Raw genomic sequence first — 22,721 nt, 5'->3', positions numbered from 1 at the left:
GCCATCCCCGGAGAGAGAGTCCTGTCTGGCAGGAGGGGAACTCAGCAGGCAGGTTGCTGGAGGTGCAAATTAGCTGAGCCAGCCTCCATTTGCCTTGCCCTTGTCCTCCCCTAGGGCTGGGGAGTGACTGAGCCATCAAAGAACCCACAGTTGCGTCACCGAGGGCGAGCAGCGAATATAAAAACTACAGCCTGTCCAGGAGCAGGAGACAACAACGCCGGATCTCCAGAACAGACAGACAGCAGGACAAGGAATCCCACCAGATACGCTCCTCCGTGCCTCCCCAACTAAGATGGGCATCTATAAAGTCCGCGTTGCCACTGGGAACTTCCTGCTAGCTGGGACATTCAGCTCCATCTCCATCACTCTGGTGGGGACCCATGAGGAGAGCGACAAGAAGCCCCTCGACAACTGCGGGAAGGACTTCAACCCCGGGGCGGTGAGTACTAGTAGAACGGGGCCATGCTCTGTGGACAGATCCACCCCGTCGATATGGCAGGGTGTTTGATCATCAATCCCTAGCTTCTGGAGTCATGGGATCATGATGGAAGACACTCCCTTTTTTGTTTAAAAAAAAACATTCAGTCTCTAGCCCTCATGGGTGCATAGAAAAGCCTAAACCCATGAACGTGGAGCAGGTGAAAGTGTCTGGAGATACTTTATGTTTTTCTTAAAGCTCCAGCTCCTAGATTCGAAGGATCATGCTAGGAAGAATCACAGCTTTAGTTTTACAATATAAACTTTTAGCCCTCAGTAGTGTGGAGAAAAGCTTCCAAACTGCTTTTGGTACGTGACATTTTTTGATGGAAACTTTTTTTGTTGTTTTTTTTTAATGAAAAATGAAGATTCCATGTCCCTGAAACCTTTTTTTTTTTTTTGCAAATTTGTGTCCGTTTTACCAAATTGTTTTGGTTAGGAGGGGAACCCTAAAAAACATCCTCCCCCTCAGGTCTTTTCTTTTGTTTTTAGTTCAAAATGATTTTTCCTTGAATTTTATTTTTAAGAAAGTTGAAAAAAAAACTTCTTTCAAATGCCCCAAATCGAAACAACACTTTTCGCTTCAGGCCCTTTGTCCCGCCATTATTTTCCCCCTGCCTGTTTGATTCCCTGAAGATTTCATTTTTTGCTTTCACTCAAAAATGGCATTGTTTTATTTTTGTTCGTCAGAATTCCCCAAAGGGAAAAATCCTGTATTTACACAGTTGTACTAGGCAGAATGGTCCAGGCGAGAGGTAGTCAATTTTTTGTCAAGGTCCAAATTTCTTGGCCAAGGTCTAGTTAAGGTCCAGCCTCCAGAGAAATTAATAATAAAAACCCCAATAATGATAAGGAGAAAATAAAAAGATTTTGAGGTCTGTTCAAAAGCATCCGGCGGTCCAGATTTGGCCTGTGATTGGCTTATTGACTACTCCTGGTCCAGCGGTTATAGCAATCGGCTGGATTGTGGTTGATGAGGGTTCAGTGCCCTGTCCTGCCACAGCCTTCCTGCGTGACCCTGAACAAGTTACTTAGACCGTCTCTGCCTCAGTTTCCCCATCTGTACAATGGAGATAATAGCATAGCCCTGCCTTAGAAGGTGTGGTTAGGCTAAATAAATTACAGAGTGTGAGGTGGTGATGGGTGCAGATAAATATTATAGATGACTCAAAAAGAAAAAAACAACAACACACAGAAAATATAAAGCGCCTGGAGTCATGTGAGAATCTCAGCTTTGTGGGGGGAGTCATGTGAGAATCTCAGCTTTGGGGGGGGATTTGGCCCTGGGGAGGCCGCTGCTGGGGTCCTGAGTCCAGTTCTGGGGTCTCCCCCCAGTTCAAGAGGGATGTGGATAAATTGGAGAGAAGTCAGAGAAGAGCTACAAGAATGATCAAGGGCCTGGAAAACCTGCCTTAGAGGGACAGAAGCCAAGAGCTTGACCTGTGTAGCTTCACAAAGAGAAGGACGAGGGGTGACTTGGTCCCACAACGTAAGTAGCAGAAATGTGTCCACAAAGGGTCCTTTCCTCTATCAGAGACAGGTCTAAGAAAAGCCAGTATCGGGACGCTGAAACTGGGCAAATAAGACACAGTTTTTGTTAACAGGGAGTGTAATTAACTAGTGGAACTTACAGCGAACCAGGTGATTGCAAATTTACCAGTGACAGAGAATCCCCCACTGCCCTCGACCGGGCATTAATTCAGCGCTGTTCTCTCAAGAGGTACAGCCCCTAGCGTAACGGGCTGCCGGTCCATAACCGGAACCGCTACTGCCCCAATGTAACAACCATAATAATGGCCAAAAAAAAACCAGGACAGTCAGCAAAAGGGACAAAACTTGATCGGATGAAAGGACTTTACGTTGCCCCACCCCCGTCCAGGATCCAGGAGGTGGCTTTGCAAGAGGATTAAATACTTCTATGAACAACCATAACAGCATCAGGCTTTCCACCTGCTGCAATAAACATGGGCCGGGGTTGTTCGCCCTCAGATCCCTGCTCTCCCTCCACTCCCTAAGTCCCGGGGATGAGGGACAAACAGCATTTATGGGCAGGATATTGCAACTTGGTCCTTGATGGGGTTTCTTGCTTTCAAGCAGCTGGGATTGGACATTGTGGGAGACCGGACACTGGGTTAGATAGGCCCGTGGGGCTGATCGAGGGCAGTAAGGGGCAGGCAGGATGCCAGGATAGATGGGCCCATGGTCTCATCCGGGAAGCAAGGAGCAGGCAGGATGCCAAGGTAGATGGACGCATGGTATGATCCGGGAGTTCAAGGAGGAGGCAGGAGGCCAGGGTAGATGGGCCCATAGGTCTGATCCACTGAAGCAGTTCCAATATTTCTTTGCGGATTCATAGGCTGACTTCTAAAAACCAACCCATCTCCAGCAGGATAAGAGAGACAGGCCACCTGGTCTTTATATTTATTACAACAGGACCACAGTGTGCCAAGCGCTGCACAGACCCCCCTGACCAAGATCAGGGCCCTGTTGTACCAGGTGCTGCCCAGACCCCCACCCCCACCCCCCGCACCAACACAGAGTGTGAGTCACTCCCTGAACTGACAAACCCACAAAGCAAATAAACAAGAAAAATAAGGTGAGGAAAAAAATGGAATATTAATTACAGGTCACATGCCTGGCCTGGCGCAGGTACAAATTACAGAACCTGATTCGAAGACAGGGAACCTCAGTCACCCTAAGAGGCAGGAAATATGCCTATTGTAACACAGTGAGTTTGTTGGACAGAATCCAGGAGTCCTGGCTCCAGCTCCCTCTCTTGGTCCCTTTGGGCTCCACTCCCCTCCCAGAGCTGGGGATAGAACCCAGGAGTCCTGGTTCCCAGCCACTTGTAGTTTCCCTCAGCTCAGCCTTGTTCTCCTGAAGACAGACCCAAAGTTGCCGATTTCCCACAGAGGTGTCTCATGCATCGATCACGTCCCGCGATTGCTCCCGGAGGGAGATTCCCTCCGCGGCTAGAGGCTGGAATGGGCAGCTCAGCACTATAGTGGGCCTGGATGGGATGATCCACCCACATGGAGGGGGGTTAGGTTCCTGCATGGTAAACCCTAGTACTGTCCCAGAGATCATTAATTCCCCAACAGCGAAGAACAGTGGGAACAGCTCCCCCTAGTGGGGACCATTGGAAAAGCAGCCTGTTTAAAAACGGCCATGGGAGTCAACTGAGCTATGCTGATTTACACCAGCTGAGGATCTGGCCCCATTGACTCCAATGGAGAAACGCCCATTGACACCGGCTGGGGCATGGAGGCTGCGCTGACTGAAGAACAGGTTCGGCTGCCTGCCTCTCCCCGGGGGAACCGTGTCAGGATGTCTGGGGGATGTCTGCTCCAGATGTTAATGAAACTACGACTGTCCACACCCAGCTCAGCAGTTATCAGACCAATTCTAGTAATGAATCCTTGATTGGTATCCAAAATACTGAAGCTGCCTAATTGCATTGTGAGCTCCCTGGAAGGAACACCACCCATAGCCAAGAGTGATCAGCTCCTATTGTCTAGCCTAAAGAAAACCCTTGAGTCATCAGTTTACCCATAAACAAATCTAGTGTTCTCCCTTGAACCTTTGTTGTTTCCCTACAAAAAAACCCACACTCCAGTAAGTGTTCTGATGCCTGGATCCAAACTCTGCATCAGTTCCACCAGGATTTCATCTTCTCCTGACTGTTCGGGCTGGGGACTTTGCCTGTCTCCTGCCCTCAGGACCCTGAGCTACCACCATCACCTGGAACCTCGACCAGTCCAAGCTTCATGGAGCAGTGAGATCCCAACTATCTCTCTCTCTCTCTCTCTCTCTGTTTTCTTTTCTACCTCAGGTATAACTTTCTAACCCTGACTTGTTTGATCAAGTATAATTTTACTTTTGCAACCTTTAATAATGTAACTGTTACGTTGGTTTAGGCTCTCCTTGGGTTATTCAATAAATAACTTTTATGGTTAAGCTGGCTGCTTCCCTCCCTCTCTCTCTGAACTTTACTCTTTTGTGGTTTTGGCTTCCCCCATTGACGCTCCTCTTACTTAAGCTAAAGATCCCTATAGTGACAAAAATACTCCAGGGTTTGCTCATCGGGTGGGTTACTACCAGTACAATTGTGATGTGAGAGTGGGGATAGGGACGTGCTGAACCTGGGACACACGAGGGTGGCAGCTTGGAAGTGCTGCTTCATCCAGCCCAGTGAGTCCAGAGACATATAAGGGGTCAGCTTGACAGTGCTGATTGACCCAATCCGCTCAGACTTGCTGTGTGTGTGTATGTGTGTGTGTGTGTGTGTGTGTGTGTGAGAGTGTGTTCATCTGGTTCTAGGGCTGGAGAAACCTAGGTTCTAGGGAACCTAGGTCCTGCAGGATAGCTCCATTGGGAGGGGACTTGCAGAAGGGAGAAGTAGAGCTCCTTATGAAAACACAAGTGACACAAGCAGTACATTGATAGAATTACAGACACACACACACACACCCCACACCTCACAGAAGAGTAACCCTAATCAATGAGCGTACCCCAAAGTGACGGGCGAATCTGGTAACAACGCCGGCTGGTCTCGAACCCAGGACCTCCAGCGCTAAAACCACCAGCTTCCCCTCTGGGAGGAAACGCCCACCCTTCCCCAGTCTGATTCGGAACAACGAGGCCAAGCCGTTCCAATCCAGGACGGAGGCACCGCTTCGGTGTGCCGATCTCAAACTGCCGCCTTTCCACACCGCGCCGATCTGCCCCTGCGCGAGGACTGAAACCTTTCGACCCTCGCGTGTTGACACCTCTAGTTTCCCCTTCTTCAGCCTGGCCGAAGGTTAACAAGAAGTTGCCTGTTGTGTCCGAGAGTCCGGAAAATCGTTTGAATACCGAATACAAATCCGAGCAAAATCAATCCAGAGGATCCTGTTGTCTTTTTACCTTCAAGACACGGATATCCACCTTGTCGGTCCCACGTACAAGGCCGGCCTGTGTGGTTTGCCACGCTGGGGTAGCCGTGTCCGGCCCACAGTAGGAGGGCAGGTCGTATCTTTTATCGGCCCAACTTTAGCTGGAGACAGAGAGGCACTTTCAAGCTGACACAGAGCTCTGCTTCGGGTCTGTCTCACCAACGTCTGCCCCAGGGCTGGATTAACCGTTCAGGGGCCCTGGCGCCCAGACTGTGGCCCTGCCCCCATTGTGCCCCGAGGCCCCACCCCCCGCCCTGCCCCCCAGTCCTGGGGGGAGGGGCAGAGAGAAGTCAGTGAGGTGTGGAGGGGTGGAGAGGAGTGAGCAGTGGCTGGGGGGAGGTGCAGAAAGGAGTAGGTGTGGGGGAGTGGTGAAGAGGAGTGGGTGTGGGGGAGGGGGCAGAGAGGTGTGGGCAGCAAATGGTGGGGGACGGGTGGAGAGGAGAGAGTGGGGGGATGGGTGGAGAGGAGAGAGTGGGGGGCAGAGAGGAGCAAGTGGGGGGTGGGGCCTCAGGGGGGAGAGGTCAAGCAGGGGGCGGGGCCACAGTCCAGTGGCCAGGACCCCTTCTGAGTTCGGGTTGTGACAGAGAAGGCTCGCTTGGGGTAGAAACAGGAGGGGTCTCCTCCCTGGGCCATTGGACTCCTCCCAAGCTATGTCTGAGTAGGCCAGGAGCAAGGGCTGTCTCTGTGTGTCCCCAACCCTAATCCTGACCCTAACCCGGGCCGGCCAGGACCCTGATATCCATTGGCGTCTGTGCAACGCCCGATCGAATGGGGGGCCGTAATCTCCGTTGGTGTCCGTGGATCTGCCGGCACAATGAGGCAACCCGGATTTGTTTACCCCCAGCAGAGGATCTCCTCCCCTGGGTGTCAGTGCCAAACGGCAGCAGCTGGGGACGTGGCTGCAAAAATTAGCTGACAGCAGGACATCGGCCTCTACTTTAACTGAGGCCAAGCTTAGATGCACAGGGCTGCTCTGACCCATTTGTGTCAGCTTCTAAAACATGGTGGGCACCGCTAGAGGGCTCACAAAGGCTTTAAAGGGATTGTGCCCTTCTCCTATACACTGCTCGGCTATGTTGAGGTACCTCAAGCTGTAGCCAAACCGGTAAACCTTGGCCTCTACCTCCAGGCTAATGAAAGGCAGGTGCTGAGTAGAACAGTAGTTGCAACAGTGACCTGACAGATCTGTGTTTCCTTGGAGACTTCCACACAATGGGAGCACAGGAGGCCAACATGTGTTTTATTTTGATGGGGGGAGGAAACAGATGCTGACGGTTAACCTCTGAGTTGCTGGATTAATCCCTGAGTCACACCCTCATCCTCCGGTTTGCCCCCTCCACCGCTGCAGGTGGAGGAGTTCAAGCTGTGCAGCCGGCGCTGGCTGGGGGACATCGTCCTAGTGCGGCTCCACAAGGAGCCCTACTCCTTCTACCCCACCGACAACTGGTACTGCAGCTTCGTGGAGGTCGTCTCCCCACACGGCCAGTGCTACCGCTTCCCCTGCTACCAGTGGATTGAGGGCTACCGCACCCTGGAGCTGCGGGAGGGCAAAGGTAGGGGCCTGCGGGCTGGGAGAAGGCACATGGGGGATGACCTGGTGTCACTTGGGGTCATAGATAGCTATCCCCGTACACACCCTTCTATCTGTCCATCCCCATACACCCCTCTTTCTATCCATACCCATACACACCCCTCTATCATTCCATCCCCATGCACCCTTCTGTCTATCCATCCCCATCCCCATCTATCTATCTATCTATCCCCGTCCACACCCCTCTGTCTATCCATCCCCATTCACACCCCTCTGTCTATCCATCCCCATCCACCCCTCTTTCTATCCATCCCCATCCCCATCCCCATCCCCATCCCTATCTATCTATCTATCTATCTATCTATCTATCTATCTATCCCCGTCCACACCCCTCTGTCTATCCATCCCCATTCACACCCCTCTTTCTATCCATACCCATACACACCCCTCTATCATTCCATCCCCATCCCCATCTATCTATCCCCATCCATGCCCCGCTGTCTATCCATCCCCATACCCATCTATCTATCTATCTATCTATCTATCCCCATATACACCCCTGTCTCTCTCTCTCTCTCATGTTCTCTCTCTCCCCCAGGCCAGACGGTTTGTGATGATGCCGATTCCCCATTGCTTCTGGAGCAGCGGCAGGCTGAGCTGAAGCACCGACGCGAGTGCTATGGGTGAGTGAGATGCCGAAGGGGGTTGGGGGAGCTCCCCGGGGCTCACTCCTGTGTGGGGTTCTGACGATGCTGCCCCTGGGAGCCAGCTGAGGTCACTCAATTAGGGTGAACTGAAAATAGAACGGGGCAGACAAACCCCAAAAGTTGGTGGATATTCCAATACTTAGGTTTACCAAGCCAGCCCAAAACAGCCTCTGTATTACCTCACTGGTTACTCAGAAGTCCAAACAATGCAGTTCCCTTAAAGTACCCAGCCTCAGGCCTCCATCCAGACACACATGTCAGATATGGTGATGATTACTGAAAATCTTATTTCATCATATAAAAAAAAGGTTCTTCCAATCCCAAAGGATCAGCCACACACCCAGGTCCAATTATAACTTAGATCTTACCCAAAATACATGCTATAGTCAATTCTTGTTAACTAAACTAAAATTTATTTAAAAAGAAAAGTGAGAGAGTATTGGTTAAAAGATCAACATACATACAGACTTGAATTCAATTCTTGAAGTTCAGGTACATAGCAGAGATGATTTTGTAGTTGCCAAGAGTCCTTTTAGAAATAGGAATAGAAGATAAGGGTTAGAAGGGACCTCAGGAGGTAGCTAGTACAACCTGCTGCTCAGAGCAGGACCAATCCCCAAACAGATTTTTGCCCTAAATGGTCCCCTCAAGGATTGAACTCATAACCCTGGATTTAGCAGGCCAATGCTCAAACCACTGAGCTATCCGTCCCCCCATAGTTTATAGTCCAATGTCCATATTCAGGGTGGCTCCAGTCAGTGACTGGGGATCTCAATCCTTATGGCTTAAGGTTTCCCCCTCTTGAACCCCAAAGCAGATCTGAGATGAAGCAGGATCATGTCCCAGGGTTTTTATACATTTCCAGCAGCCTTTTGGCCTGAGAAAACAATAGGCTTAACTTCCCTTCTCCCAAACATCATGGCAATTAGCACAGGGTAATCTATCCATTAAACAGTTCAGATACAGGGTACCATGTGGAAGCAGGGAAAGAAAGAGAGGGTTTAAGTGTAGCCATATAAGAGACAGAGTAATTGTTCTGTCAAGTCTTAGCCTAATATCGCGAGACCTGTAGAAGCAGGGCTCATGTCAGAAGCGAGTGGGAAACAGCAGAATAGTCAGTGTGACCCAGCCTTGAGATAATGATGTTTGAGAAGAGAAAGTGAGAAAATACTGGACTAGATAGCAAATAGCCTAAAGAAAATGCAGATGTTTTTAATTCATGCACGTCACAAAGAGGTATAAATGCTTGTGTGATTTTGCTTGTACTTTGGAGAAACTGAGGCAGAGATGGTCTCTGTCAGCTGTATTCTTCCCTTGCAATTGCATGTCCTGAATAAAACTGTCTCTGATTTTGTTGCTTCCAACCTGAGAGTGGAGTTCGTTTCTTCCACAACCACCACTTTCAAAGAGACAATAATAGGATTTCATTCAAGTGTCTTCCTAAATGTTAATATTCCTTTTTTGATCTTTGAATCAAAGCCACACCAATCGACAAGACGTGGTTGCTTAAATCCCAAGACCTGTGCAAACACCTCCCCTTCTAGCTCTAACAACGCCGGCTGCATTTCAAAGCTCTGTTCATTTACATATCTTCCTAACCAGTCTCTAAAGTTTGGCCATAGGTCAGGTCAGTTTGTGAGTTAATTAACTCTTTCTGGCCCTGTCATCTTTCAATGAGATATTATATTACACTCATAATGTCACAGGGTCCCGGGGATGGAGGGGGTGATAGGAACTGCAGGACAGGTCAGCCTGGGACTGTGGCTGGGGGATTGGCAGGGCAGTGGCAGGCCAGGGCTAACATCCCTCCCGGTCTCTCCCTGCCCAGATGGAAGGAGTACGCTGCCGGACTGCCCCGGTGCCTGGCGGTGGAGAACGTCATTGAGCTGGACTGTAACACCATGTACTCCTTCACCAAGAGCACCAACTTCCTGCTGCGCGGGGGGAACGCGTGAGTGCTGCTTCCCCATGGCCAGACCTGTTCCCAGCGCCTGCCCCAGGCCTGCCCTTAGAAACTAACCCCAACCCTCTACAGTAACCGTAACCCTGTACACAACCATGTACAGTAACCGTAACCTTGTACACAACCCTAACGCTGTACACAACCCTGTACACTAACCCTGCCCCGCGCCCCATCCATCTCCACCCCATTCCCGGGGACAGGCCCGAACCCCCGGCCTGTTCCCACACATTTGCTCTGCCCCTCCCCCCCCCCAGGCAGGCGGAGCTGCGGCTGAAGGGTTTCCTGAGCTGCACCAACTCCTGGGCGAAGCTGGACGACATCAACAAGGTTTTCTGCTTCAACAAGACCCCGATCACAGGTGGGTGACCCCCCCGACCCACCCCCAAATCCCACTCACCTGGGCCCACGGGAGCCCCCACGCACAGAGCAGGGTGATTGGGACGGGTGTGACACAAGCAGCTAGATACCCCAGTGCTGCTTGTGCTGGGTACTGCCCAGACACCCCCCGCCTGACCGCACCCAGGGACCCCCTTGTGCCGGGCACTGTATAGACACCCCCCTGATCATGCTCAGGGACCCCCTTGTGCTGGGGGCTGCCCAGACCCCCACTGAGATTGGACCCCCCCTCATGCTGGACCGTTAGCTCCGTTCTCCAGTAGGGGGAGGCCATGGCCCCGAGAGACGCTGAAAGCTGCCCCAGGCACCTAGGGTAGGACTCAAACCCGGCTCCCCTGAGCCCCGACAGAGCACATTAACCATGTGGGTGCCCTGCCTGTGTCCCCCCAGAGTACGTGCGGGAGCACTGCCGAGAGGACACGTTCTTCGGGTACCAGTTCCTGAACGGGGTCCACCCGATGGTGATCCGGCGCTGCACAGAGCTCCCCTGCAACTTCCCTGTCACACCGGCAATGGTGGCCTCCTCCCTGGGGGAGAGCACCAGCCTGCAGGACGAGCTGGAGGTAAGTGGGGTGCCAGGGACACCCCTGGGGGGACTCCGCCACGTCTGAGCTCTTGGCTCCCTCCCCAGCGTCACTCTCGGCATGAGCAGCCACAGGTCAGAGGTGTCCAGCTGGCCCTACTCCAGAGCCAGTGGCTGCGCTCACACTGGCCACTCGGCTCCAGGGGCTAGTCCCAGGGCACTTCTGTGGGAGGCTCACAGCGCTGGGAGAGGCACTGCTGTGTGGAAGGTCACAACGCTGGGAGAGGGCACTGCTGTGTGGACGCTCACAGCACTAGCATCCCAGCTTTCCCCTATGCCCCGGGGTCCCCGCTCTGCACCCCCGGATACGCACTCTGCTCTCCTCTCCCTGTGCCTTGCAGAAGGGGAACATCTTCCTCGCTGACTATAAAATCCTGGAGGGCGTCCCAGCCAACACGATCAACGGCTACCAGCAGTACATCGCCGCGCCCCTCTGCCTGCTGCACCTACAGCCCTCCGGGGAGCTCATCCCCGTGGCCATCCAGGTAACAGCCCCTGGCGCCCCCACACAGCCTTGACCCCTACACAGTCCCAGGGCTGGGCATTGCCATCTAAGGGACCAGCCCAGGAGAGAACCCAGGAGTCGTGGCTCCCAGCCTCCCTGCTCTAACTCACTATCCCCCACTCCCCTTCCAGATCCAGGGAGAGAACCGAGGATTTCTGGCTCCCAGCCCTGCCCTGCTATAACCACTAGATTCCACTGCTCTCCCAGAGCTGGGGAGAGAACCCAAGAGTCCTAGCTCCCTAATGCCCCCACACACTTCTGTGTGTGCCTGCGTGTGTGTACACACACCCCAGCTGTGTGTCTCCTCTTCCTAACACTGGATTTGCTGTACCGTCATGTCCCCTCATCCTGGCAGCCGGGTCCCAGCCCCTGGGCTCCCCTGGGGAAGCAGCAGGATTCACACCCCCGGCCTGCACCAACCCGGCCCCCCAATCCTCCTGTGTCTCTCTCCCACCCCCGCACAGCTCAGCCAATGCCCAGGCCCCGACAGCCCCATCTTCCTGCCCAGCGATTCCGAGTGGGACTGGATCCTGGCCAAGACCTGGGTGCGCTACGCTGAGTTCCTGGTGCATGAGGCCGTCAGCCACCTGCTGCTCACCCACCTGATTGACGAGGCCTTCGCCCTGGCCACCCTGCGCCAGCTGCCCATGTGCCACCCGCTCTTCAAGGTGAGAGAGGGGCCGGGGGCCAGCTGTGCCCAGATGTGTGGGAGAGAAGAGCCCAGAAGGGGAAGTGTGCCAGAGGGGCCCCACTGCCAGCATCCAGCTGTGCCCAGCCGCACCTGCATGTGCCCGGTGGGCTGTGTGTGCTCGGCGTGCCAGGCTGGGCTTGCCCCTGCCGGCTGCATTCTACCCATCGCGGTCCAGCACATCCCCCACCTCCTGGATGACGGGGAGAAGGGTTCTTGGAGGGGCCGGGGCCGGGTCCTTGCCCCTCCCCGGATACGTGCAGGAGTTGGGGTGGGGGGTGGCTGCCTGCTTATCCTCACCCACTCCTGTGTCTCTTGCCCCCCAGCTGCTGCTGCCCCACACCCGCTACACGCTGCACATCAATGTCCTGGCCAGGACCCTGCTACTCAGACGTGGAGGGATCATTGAAAAGGTGAGAGGATGCCATAGTCAGGGGCATTGGACCCCGCTCCCCTCCCAGAGCTGGGGAGATAACCCAGAAGTCCTGGCTCCCAGCCCCCCCTGCTCTAACCCACCAGCCCCCACTCCCCTCCCAGAGCCAGGGAGAGAATCCAGGAGTCCTGGCTCCCAGCTCCTTCTTCTCTAACCACTAGCCCCCACTCCCCTGTTGAGGATGGTGATCAATTGTTCTCTGGTCTTGCTGAAGGCAGGACAAGAAGTAATGGGGTTACTTAGTCTGCAGAAGAGAAGAGTGAGGGGGGATTTGATAGCTGCCTTCAACTACCTGAAGGGGGGTTCCAAAGAGGATGGATCTAGACTGTTCTCAGTGGTGGCAGAGGACAGAACAAGGAGTAATGGTCTCGAGTTGCAGTGGGGGAGGTGTAGGGTGGATATTAGGAAACACTATTACACTAGGAGGGTGGTGAAGCACTGGAATGGGTTCCCTAGGGTAGTGGTGAAATCTCCATCCTTAGAGGTTTTTAAGGTCAGGCTTGACAAAGCCCTGGCTGGGATGATTTAGTTGGGGTTGATCCTGCTTTGAGCGGGGGCTTGCACTAGATGACCACCTGAGGTCTCTTCCAACCCTAATCTTCTATGATTCTATGATTCTAACGGGCTAAATCAAGTAATGGGCTTAATCTGCAACAAGGGAGATTTAGGTTAAATATTAGGAAAAACTTTCTCTCTCTAAAGGGCAGGCAGGCAAGGGAGGGTGTAATATCTCTGTCCTTGGAGGTTTCAAAGCGAAACATCGGAGAGGCACATTTGTTATGGGGTGTATTGTCCGTCGTTGTGTTGTGCTGAAATAGATCGTGGCGGTATTTCATTCTAACCCACCTCCTGGTCCAGTGGCTCAGAGGTTGAAGGCTCTGTCTCTGGTCCCTTCCCAGGCCATGGGCTCGGGGCTCGAGGGGACCAAGGTGCTGATGGCCAAGGGCATGTCCTGCCTGACCTACACCTCCCTCTGCTTCCCTGATGACATCCAAGAGCGCGGGGTTGACTGCATCCCCAATTACTACTACAGGGATGATGGGCTGAAGATCTGGTCGGCCATTGAAAGGTCAGGAGGAGGAGCCGGGGCAGAGGGTGGCGATGAAGCAGATGGCATGTGGAAAATTCCCACCAGCTCAGAGTTGCTTAGAACACGGCTTTCCTGCCACGTAAAGAATTCTGAGTTAAAAAAAACTGGGATTCCCTAAAAGGCACTTTTTCAAAGACACCGCCCCCCCACACACACACAGCTAGATTGCATGAATGATCCTTGAGCCACTCATGAATCACACAGAGAAGGGCACCAGCCAATTCTCTCCAGCCTTGCACACCAGAATGATACCATCTTGCCCTGGTCAGAAGCCTGGCCAGTTTCAGTTTATTACCCAGTCCGCCCCTCCCTCAATGCGGAGAGGACATGCACCAGTCTTTGTACCTGAGCGGAGATTTCCTGAGCGCTTCAACCAAACCAAATTGTTTTAGGTAAAATATAAAACAGGTTTATTAACTACAGAAAGATAGCTTTTTTTAGTGATTATACGTGGTAGGCATAAGAGGTTAGAGATAGTTACCAAAGAAAATAAAAGGTAAGCGCACTGTCTGAATCTTAAACCTTATTACCTAGGCAGCATTTAGATCAAACAATTTTCTCATCCCACTGGATGTTACAGTTCTTAATACACAGGCTTCTCCCTGAAGCCTGGGACCAGTCTCCTCAGTTAAAGTTTTCGTCTTCCCAGCATTCTTGTTGCTTCCAGCGTAGGTGAGGGATGAAAAAGGCCAAGGAATGATGCCAGTGTCCCTTATTTTATATCCTCAGTCCATGTGCCTAGAAGACACTGGCCTGGACATGCCCTGATGGGCTTTGCTGAGTCACTGGGTTGAGCAATCCCCCTGGTGGTCTTGTGCAACTGAGTCAGAGAGTGGAGCAGTCCCCATTGTGTGATGCTTGGGCAGCCCTCATTGAAGTGTAAATCCCTTAATTACAACTCCCCTGTTTATTAATGATCATTGAACACCCTCCTGGGTGGGGTGGGGAGAAGTTCTTTGTATGTCACTAGCAAATTTAAAGCATATTTCAATAACAACCATACAGCAAAATCTCATAACTTCATACACACTAACAATATACATATTTGGAAAGAACAAGGGGTTTCAGCAAATCATGACCTTTCATATGATATCGTACATGGCATGCTTTGTATGAAATATGACAACTATATATGAATGATGCATATGGGTTTTACAGGGAGCTATTTTGAGGTACAGTGTGTTACAGATTCTATTCTTAATACCTGGAGGTTCCCTGGTAACAAGGCAGCATGATCCCAACAGGCAGCTTTGGGCACTAAAAAATTAATCCTACCAAAATGGAAAAGTCAACCCCCATCAAACATTGATGCCTGGCTTGGTGATCTGGCTGATCACTCAGCCAACGAATGGCTGGCATTCCGGAGAAAGGGAATGCCCGAAAAATTCAAAGCAATTTGGGCTGACTTATTAGAGGTCTATGATCAATGTAGACCCTGAAGATAGATATGTCACATCCCCTCCCCTGCCTTTAACCTAACCCCCGTTATTTACTTTGTGTGGTAGATTGGTTGGCATTGGAAAAATGAATGAAAATTTGTAAATACACAAAAATTGAGAGGAAAAGTCAAATTTTTAGCAATTTTGCTCCAACCCAATTTCTGGGGAAAGATCACATTGGGGGTGAATGGAAACACTTGGTTTCAATCAAGCCAAGACGTTTTGTGCCAGTGGCGACTCTTGTTTAACGTATTAACTTCCACAAGAGCAAGTCCAATTTGAAATGAAAAGTTCAACTCTGCCGTAAACGAGATCCAGGATCACCTGGAGTTCAGGCCAGCGGCTTAGCCACCAGGCCATGCTCCCACAGCTAGGAAAGGGCGAAGTGGAGGGGACACTAGGTACCGGCAAGGGTGCATGGTGGCATTGGGCTGTTTGCAGTCACTGACTGAATGACGCTGGTGCACTAGGAAGCGATGAGGCCGGCATCGACCCATCCAGGCTGACACATCTCTGCTCTTTCCAGCTTCGTCTCCGGTATCGTCAGACACCATTACCACAGTGATGCCCACGTCCTGGCCGACTGCGAGCTGCAGGCCTGGGCAGACGAGATCTTTCGTGAAGGCTTCCTGGGGAACGAGGCATCTGGTAGGGACCATGTGAACCCAGAGCTCTGTAGCCACTGGTCACCGGGCTCCATACGGGGGCCACTGGGGGGCATCTCTGGACTGCATGATTCAGGAGGCTGAACGACTGTCAGCTAGATCCTGGCTAGTGTTAATGGGCATCTCCCCATTGGAGTCAAGGGGCCAAATTCCGACTGATGTCAATGGGCGTCTCGCCATTGGAGTCAATGGGGCCAGATCCCAGCTGGTGTCAATGGGCGTCTCTCCATTGGAGTCAATGGGGCCAGATCCCAGCTCATATCAACTGGCCCTGCAGGCAGGGGTCATAACCCCCGGACGGGGAGCAAGGTGTCCGACCCTGCAGGAACAGGGTGGCCTGGGTCACGGTGGTTGGATGGGGCCATAGGGTAACTGGGAATGGCCCCACTGTGGGAATGGGCAAGGGGGGGAAGATGGCACATGGCCAAGCTGAGGCCCAGAGCAGCGGAGGGAGGCAGTGCAGGGCTGGGCCAGGACAGTGATGTGCACTCTCCATCCCGCAGGCTTCCCCTCGTCCCTGCAGAGCATCCCCGAGCTCATCAAGTACCTGACCATGTGGATCTACTGCTGCTCGGCCCGGCACGCCGCCGTCAACAACGGACAGGTAGGGAGAGGCCAGCCTGGGTGCTCAGGGCCCCATTCCCAGCCCCCCACGGGGCCCTGGGGTCCAGCCACTGACACCCCCACCCTGCCCCCCACAGCACCCTGGGGTCCAGCCACTGACACCCCCTCCCTGCACCCAACATGGGTCCCTGGGGTCCAGCCACTGACACACCCACCCTGTCTCCCACCCCACTGACACCTCAATCCCCAGGACCCTTGTCAAGGCTGCTTCCCCACTCTGAACTTTAGGGTACAAATGTGGGGGCCTGCATGAAACTTCTAAGCTTAGCTACCAGCTTAGATCTGGTCCGCTGCCACCACTCCCGAAGTGCTAATTCCCTTCCCTGGGTAGCCTTGAGAGACTCTTCACCAATTCCCTGGTGAATACAGATCCAAACCCATTGGATCTTAAAACAAGGAGAAATTAACCATCCCCCCTCCTTCCTTCCACCAACTCCTGGTGGATCAAGATCCAACCCCCTTGGATCTAAAAACAAGGAAAATTCAATCAGGTTCTTAAAAAGAAGGCTTTTAATTAAAGAAAAAGGTAAAAATCATCTCTGTAAAATCAGGATGGAAAATAACTTTACAGGGTAATCAAAGTTAAAGAGTCCAGAGGAATCCCCTCGAGCCTTAGGTTCAAAGTTACAGCAAACAGAGATAAACACTCTAGCAAAAAAGTACATTTACAAGTTGAAAAAACAAAGATAAAAACTAACACGCCTTGCCTGGCTGTTTACTTACAAGTTGGAAATATGAGAGACTTGTTCAGAAAGATTTGGAGCACCTGGATTGATGTCTGGTCCCTCTCAGTCCCAAGAGCAAACCACCCCCAAAACAAAGAGCACAAACAAAAGCCTTCCCCCACCAAGATTTGAAAGTTTCTTGTTCCCTTATTGGACCTTTGGGTCAGGTGTCAGCCAGGTTACCTGAGCTTCTTAACCCTTTACAGGTAAAAGGATTTTGGAGTCTCTGGCCAGGAGGGATTTTATAGTATTGTACACAGGATGGCTGTTACCCTTCCCTTTATAGTTATGACAACCCTGCTCTAGCAGCCAATCCCCCACCCAGCACCCAACCCCAGTGAGACCCTGGACACTTCTGGATCCTGTCCCAGCACCCCCGACCCCCACTTTGACTTTCCTAACCATTGCACATGGGTGAGACTGTGACCAAGCCCTGGTTTGAGCATTGGCCTGCTAAACCCAGGGTTGTGAGTTCAATCCTTGAGGGGGCCATTTAGGGGTCTGGGGCAAAAATCTGTCTGGGGATTGGTCCTGCTTTGAGCAGGGGGTTGGACTAGATGACCTCCTGAGGTCCCTTCCAACCCTGATATTCTATGTTCTATGTTCCTTGTGACGCCCAGATCCCTTGGCTGAGCCAGACCTTCCCTGTGCTGGTGTCCCCTGGGCTGGGCTGGGGGGTGGGGTCCCTAGCTGAGCTGGTAGGGGGTCCCTGGCTGCTCTGACTGTGGGGGGTCTCTCTGGGCCGCAGTATGACCTTGGTGCCTGGATGCCCAACTTCCCGTCCTCCATGAGGAACCCCCCACCCCAGGCCAAGGGCACCACCTCCCTGGAGAGCTACCTGGACACCATCCCGGAGGTCAACAGCACCAGCCACATCATCTTCACCCTTTGGGTCCTCTGCTGCGAGCCGGGAGACTCGGTGAGAACATGGGCACTAGGGGTCACTGTGGGGCAGGGAGCAGGGCACAGGCTCAGCAGGGGGCACTCTCCCCTAGTAGGCAGGGCTGGCCCCAGGGTGGCACTAGGGGGCACTGTGGGGCAGGGAGCGAGGAAGGGAGCTCAGCAGGGGGCACTCTCCCCTGGCAGGCAGGGCTGGCCCCAGGGTGACACTAGGGGGCGCTGTGTGGCAGGGAGTGGGGCAGGGGGTTCAGCAGGAGGTGATCTCCCCTGGCAGGCAGGGGTGGCCCCAGGGCGGCGCTAGGGGGCAATGGGCTGCGGGTGTCTTTTCAATGAGCCGTTCCGCTGATTTCTCCGTCCCCTCCTTTGTGGTAGCAATAAAGGACCCACTGACATTTCACCTGAGCCAGGGGATGAACCGGGGTGTCCTGGGCCAGTTGCACTTTGGGCGATGCCCTGTTGTTTCAACCGGCTGCAGGATTCTCCTTCCCTCCCTGGCCTGAACCCTTCCCAGTTTTGCTACAGTTCTGTTAAACACCTGCCCTGTGCTCTAGGGCACATGAGGGATCCTTGTGTAACCGGCTGCCCCGCCCCAGAGGTGGCTGCATCTCAGCACAAGGTGAGGGAGCCCTTCTGTGCTGTACCTCACCGCTCTACCAATCCCTTGCAGAGATCCCTGGGCACATACTCCGATGAGCACTTCACGGAGGAGGAGCCCAAGCGGCAGATTGCAGCCTTCCAGGGGCGCCTGGCCCAGATCTCCCAGGAGATCCAAGAGAGGAACAAATCCCTGCCCATCCCCTACCGCTACCTGGATCCCCACCAAATTGAGAACAGCACATCCATCTGAGCCCGACCGGCGAGCCCCAGGGACGGGCCCCCTGCGGCTGCTGGCAACTCTGTCCCCGAGATCCTGTCCTGGGAGCAATAAACCACAGCCTGGCTCCACTCTGAATGGCTGATTCTGTCTAGTGGGGTACAACACGGGGGACTGGGAGCCAGGACTCCTGGGTTCTCTCCCCGGCTCTGGGAGGGGAGTGGGGGCTGGTGGGTTAGAGCAGGGTGGGTGGGGAGCCAGGACTCCTGAGTTCTATTGTCCATAAGCAACAGGGATAGGTCTCCTGTGCTCACTGTGCCTCAGTTTACCCCTCATCAAAAGGAGATGATATCCCCAAGCTCCTCCGCAGGGGGAGCTAAGATTAGCCTGGGGCAGGGCCAAGTTCTAACCTGGGTCAGACTCGGGGTCAGCCCCAAGTGGCAAGAACAGATCACCCCAGGGAAGGACACGCCTTGAAGTCTCTAGCCTGACCCTTTATTTACATGGTCACATACAGTTTTTAATGACTCCTGTCGTGAGGTGTCTTGTTCATCTCCTCCCATGACACATTATATAGATAGATAGATAGATTGATATTCCCCTGCCTTTCCCCCGCCATCCCGGCCGCTTCCCTCCCCCACAAGATACACCCAAAAGTTATTGCAAAAAAAAAAAGTACAATTTGTACACAAGTCTATGAAAAATGATAGACAATCAGATTCCCAGACTGGGTGGCCGGCTCCTCCCTCACAGCTATGAGCATCCCGGGCCTTTAAGACACAGCTGATCATGGACCATCCCTTTAAGAACATGTTTTTTGGTCTACAGACAAATATTTACCAAGCTCATTGAGTGTCATCAGAAATACAGGTTAGAGAACGATGACCTCTCACAGGCCACCCCTTTAAGAGATGGATGATCACATGCCATCCTTTTAAGAAACTTATTTTTTGGTCTACAGAGAGGCCATCCTTTTAAGAGATGTCCGCTCACAGCTCCCCCTCTCCTCAAGGAAAAAAATGTTTGGTCTGCAGACAAATACACCTCTACCTCGATATAACGCTGTCATTGGGAGCCAAAAAATCTTAGGGTGTTATAGGTGAAACCGCGTTATATTGAACTTGCTTTGATCCACCGGAGCGTGCAGCCCCGCCCCCCCGGGAGCACTGCTTTACCACGTTATATCCGAATTCGTGTAATATTGGGTCACGTTATATTAAGGTAGCGGTGTATCTTCCAAGGAAATCGAACCATCATGAATAATGTAGCATAGACAAATGTGGCTAGACTCAGGCCACCCCTTTAAGGAAAAACAACTCTACAGATTAAAAAATGACCATCCCTTTAAGAAATATTTTTTCCCCCACAGACACATCCTGACCAGGTACATGAGGCACCACTAGTTCTGATACTATGGCCCATCAGAGGCCATCCCTTTAAGATTTTATTTTGTCTGCAGATTCACCAAGTCTATCAAGGACCACCTGAAACACAGGTCGGACAGCTGGTGAAAAGGCCATCCCTTTAAGAGTTTTTGCTGTCTGCAAACAAATATTGACCATTACCTATGGCTGATTGGCAGCCACCCTTTTAAGAAATAGTTCCCACTGCAAGTAAATATTGACCGAGTACTATGGCCGCTTGGTCTCCACCTCTGTATGAGTTTTACAGAGGGGAGTTTGTTTGTTGGGGGTGGGGGTGTTTGTCTGCAGATCAATATTGACCAAGTCTGTCGAGCAATGACAAAATCCCATGTGGAAGAATCTAGCCAGTCAGCCTCTAGCCCTTTATGACTATATTTTTTGTCCACAGACAAATATTAACCAAGCGCACCTGGGCTGGCATTGCTATAATTTTCCAGACAGGTCACTGGATCCTTGGACCTCAATGTCGGGCATATTACGATTATTTTGGGGCCAGTTTTTCACACAACATTGTGGCTGACTAACGATCTGGGCAGGTTATGACCCTGCCGAGGGGAAACCTGGTCACAAGGTGTTGGCATTTCCAACCATTTCATAACAACTGCGAGGGCATTACTGTGGTGGCCGGCTATTTCACTCAAGCAACCAACAAACAGCGGGGAGAAAAGTCATCCCGGCTAAAGATTCGGCACAGCTAAGAACGCCGAAGACTTGCGATTCCAAGCAAAAAACAACTGCGGAGGGCCCACATGCCTGTAGCCCCCATGGCCAGGGGCAGGAACCAAATGCAGGACCTCCAGCCCCACAAAGCAGCTGTGTTAGCAGGGAGTGAGCGGAATATTGTTCCTATCGGAGCCCCTAGAGGGAGCTCATCCCCTGGCACCCAGATTTTATATATATATATATATATATGAATAAGAAAACAAACCTTGAAGGCCCTCTTTACCCATCCCAAAGAAGCAAAAAAAGAGCAAAAAAATATTTGTTCATAGATTCCAAAGCCAGCTGGGTCATTTTGCTCAGGTAGTTTGACCTCCAGGAGAACACAGGCCAAAGACCTGCCCCAAAAGCTCTTTAAAAACAAAAAACACACCCAATCTTGACTGAAAACTTGCCCAGGATGGAGTATTCCCCCCACGACACTCAGTAACTTGTCCCAACAGTTTGTCCCCTTTAAATTCACACCAGCACCTTTAAGATCAATGGTATGGTCCTTTTCTGCATCTGGGGATTACCATGGAGGAGAAGCTGGATATGAGTCAGCAGTGTGCCCTTTGCTAATTGGCGGCCACCCTTTTGCCAAGAAGGCCAATGGCATATTGGGCTGTATTAGTAGGAGCATTGCCAGAAGATCAAGGGAAGTAATTAGTCCCCTCTATTTGGCACGGGTGAGGCCACACCTGGAGTATTGTGTCCAGTTTTGATCCCCCCACTACAGAGGGGATGTGGACAAATTGGAGAGAGTCCAGCAGAGGGCAACAAAAATGATCAGGGGGCTGGGGCACATGACTTACGAGGAGAGGCTGAGGGAATTGGGCTTCTTTAGTCTGCAGAAGAGAAGAATGAGGGGGGATTTGATAGCAGCCTTCAACTACTGAAGGGGGGTTCCAAAGAGGATGGAGCTCGGCTGTTCTCAGTGGTGGCAGATGACAGAACAAGGAGCAATGGTCTCAAGTTGCAGTGGGGGAGGTCGAGGTTGGATATTAGGAAAAACTATTTCCCTAGGAGGGTGGTGAAGCACTGGAATGGGTTCCCTAAGGAGGTGGTGGAATCTCCATCCTTAGAGGTTTTTAAAGCCCGGCTTGACAAAGCCCTGGCTGGGATGATTCAGTTGGTGTTGGTCCTGCTTTGAGCAGGGGATTGGACTAGATACCGCCTGAGGTCTCTTCCAACCCTGATCTTCTGTGATTCAATTCTATGATGATGCATATGTACTGCGTGTGCGTGAGATTTTTATTTTATTTTTTAACCCGTGAAAAGCCAGGTGGGTAAAGAAAAGTCCAGTTGGAGCTGGGACCACGTCCCCCAGGGGAGCCGCTCTGCCGTGATCCCCCACTTTCCTCTTGGGCACCGTTTGCGTGGTGCATGAGGAGACAATCCTGGCTGGGTCCGATGGGCATGTCCCAGAGCAAGGTCTGTGGTGTTAACCCCCTGCAGGGGGAGGAGCGCTGCCCGGACCCAAGCTGGTGACCAAAACTCAATCCATGAGGAGACGGTAGATTTCAGTGTTACCGGGTGGATCCAGCCCTGGCTCCAAACGCATTCACTCCCAGCCCACTTGACTTAATTGCCTTCGCCCATCTTGAGCCAACCAGTCCCTGTTCTGGGGCTGGATGGGAGCTGGCGCCCCCTAGAGGGGAGAGGCTCCTGCCCCATTCCCTGTCCCCCTGAGCCAGCCAGTCCCTGACTTGGGGCCAGATGGGAGCCAGCGCCCCCTAGAGGGGACAGGCCCCTGCCCCATTCCCTGCGCCCTGGGGCCAGATGGGAGACCAAATATTACAGTGCTGGATACGTGTATGCAGCCCACACAGCCCTGGGTGGGAACTGAACCCAGGACCTCCAGCCCCCCCAAACATCTGTTAGTGGGGAGGGAGCTCCCCTCACTACCCCTAGAGGGAGCTAATCCCCCAGCACTCAGCCGGCAAACTGCAGTAACCCCATGGGGGCATCGCTCCATTCCCCCATCTTGTCTGTCCGGGGTTCTCTGCAGAAAGCAATTAGGGTCTGAACAAATCACCCACCCATCCCCATCTCCTCACAGTGGTACAGTCTGAACCCCTGAAGAAAGGGAGGAGAACAGCAGGTCCCAGGGGACGCTGCCCA

At 52.6% G+C, this 22,721-nt stretch overlaps 1 protein-coding gene across 1 annotated transcript; it reads left to right on the top strand.

The window, feature by feature from the left end:
• The first annotated feature begins 198 nt into the window (after positions 1-198).
• LOC101947851 (hydroperoxide isomerase ALOXE3-like) lies at positions 199-18,606 on the top strand. The gene is made up of 14 exons (XM_065570367.1): positions 199-439; positions 6,760-6,964; positions 7,541-7,625; positions 9,478-9,600; positions 9,867-9,970; positions 10,399-10,571; positions 10,933-11,076; positions 11,561-11,764; positions 12,111-12,197; positions 13,117-13,286; positions 15,273-15,394; positions 15,915-16,015; positions 17,509-17,679; positions 18,328-18,606. Exons 1-14 carry the CDS (start codon positions 293-295, stop codon positions 18,505-18,507), a joined length of 2,016 nt encoding a protein of 671 aa, XP_065426439.1. The 5' UTR covers positions 199-292; the 3' UTR covers positions 18,508-18,606.
• Positions 18,607-22,721: the final 4,115 nt, after the last annotated feature.

This window comes from Chrysemys picta, chromosome 16, assembly GCF_011386835.1.
Source record: "Chrysemys picta bellii isolate R12L10 chromosome 16, ASM1138683v2, whole genome shotgun sequence".
Classification (NCBI taxonomy): Eukaryota; Metazoa; Chordata; order Testudines; family Emydidae; genus Chrysemys; species Chrysemys picta.
The sequence above is the reverse complement of the archived record's forward strand: the minus strand, read 5'-3'. Positions and strand labels throughout refer to the sequence as shown.

What these genes read in the sequence shown, in the direction of transcription:
- LOC101947851 (XM_065570367.1), top strand. Translation starts at nt 293, where the DNA reads ATGGGCATCTATAAAGTCCGCGTTGCCACTGGGAACTTCCTGCTAGCT. An exon ending in CTGCTGCGCGGGGGGAACGC is followed by an intron (nt 9,601 to 9,866) that starts GTGAGTGCTGCT and finishes CCCCCCCCCCAG; the next exon opens with GCAGGCGGAGCTGCGGCTGA. An exon ending in CAACAAGACCCCGATCACAG is followed by an intron (nt 9,971 to 10,398) that starts GTGGGTGACCCC and finishes GTGTCCCCCCAG; the next exon opens with AGTACGTGCGGGAGCACTGC.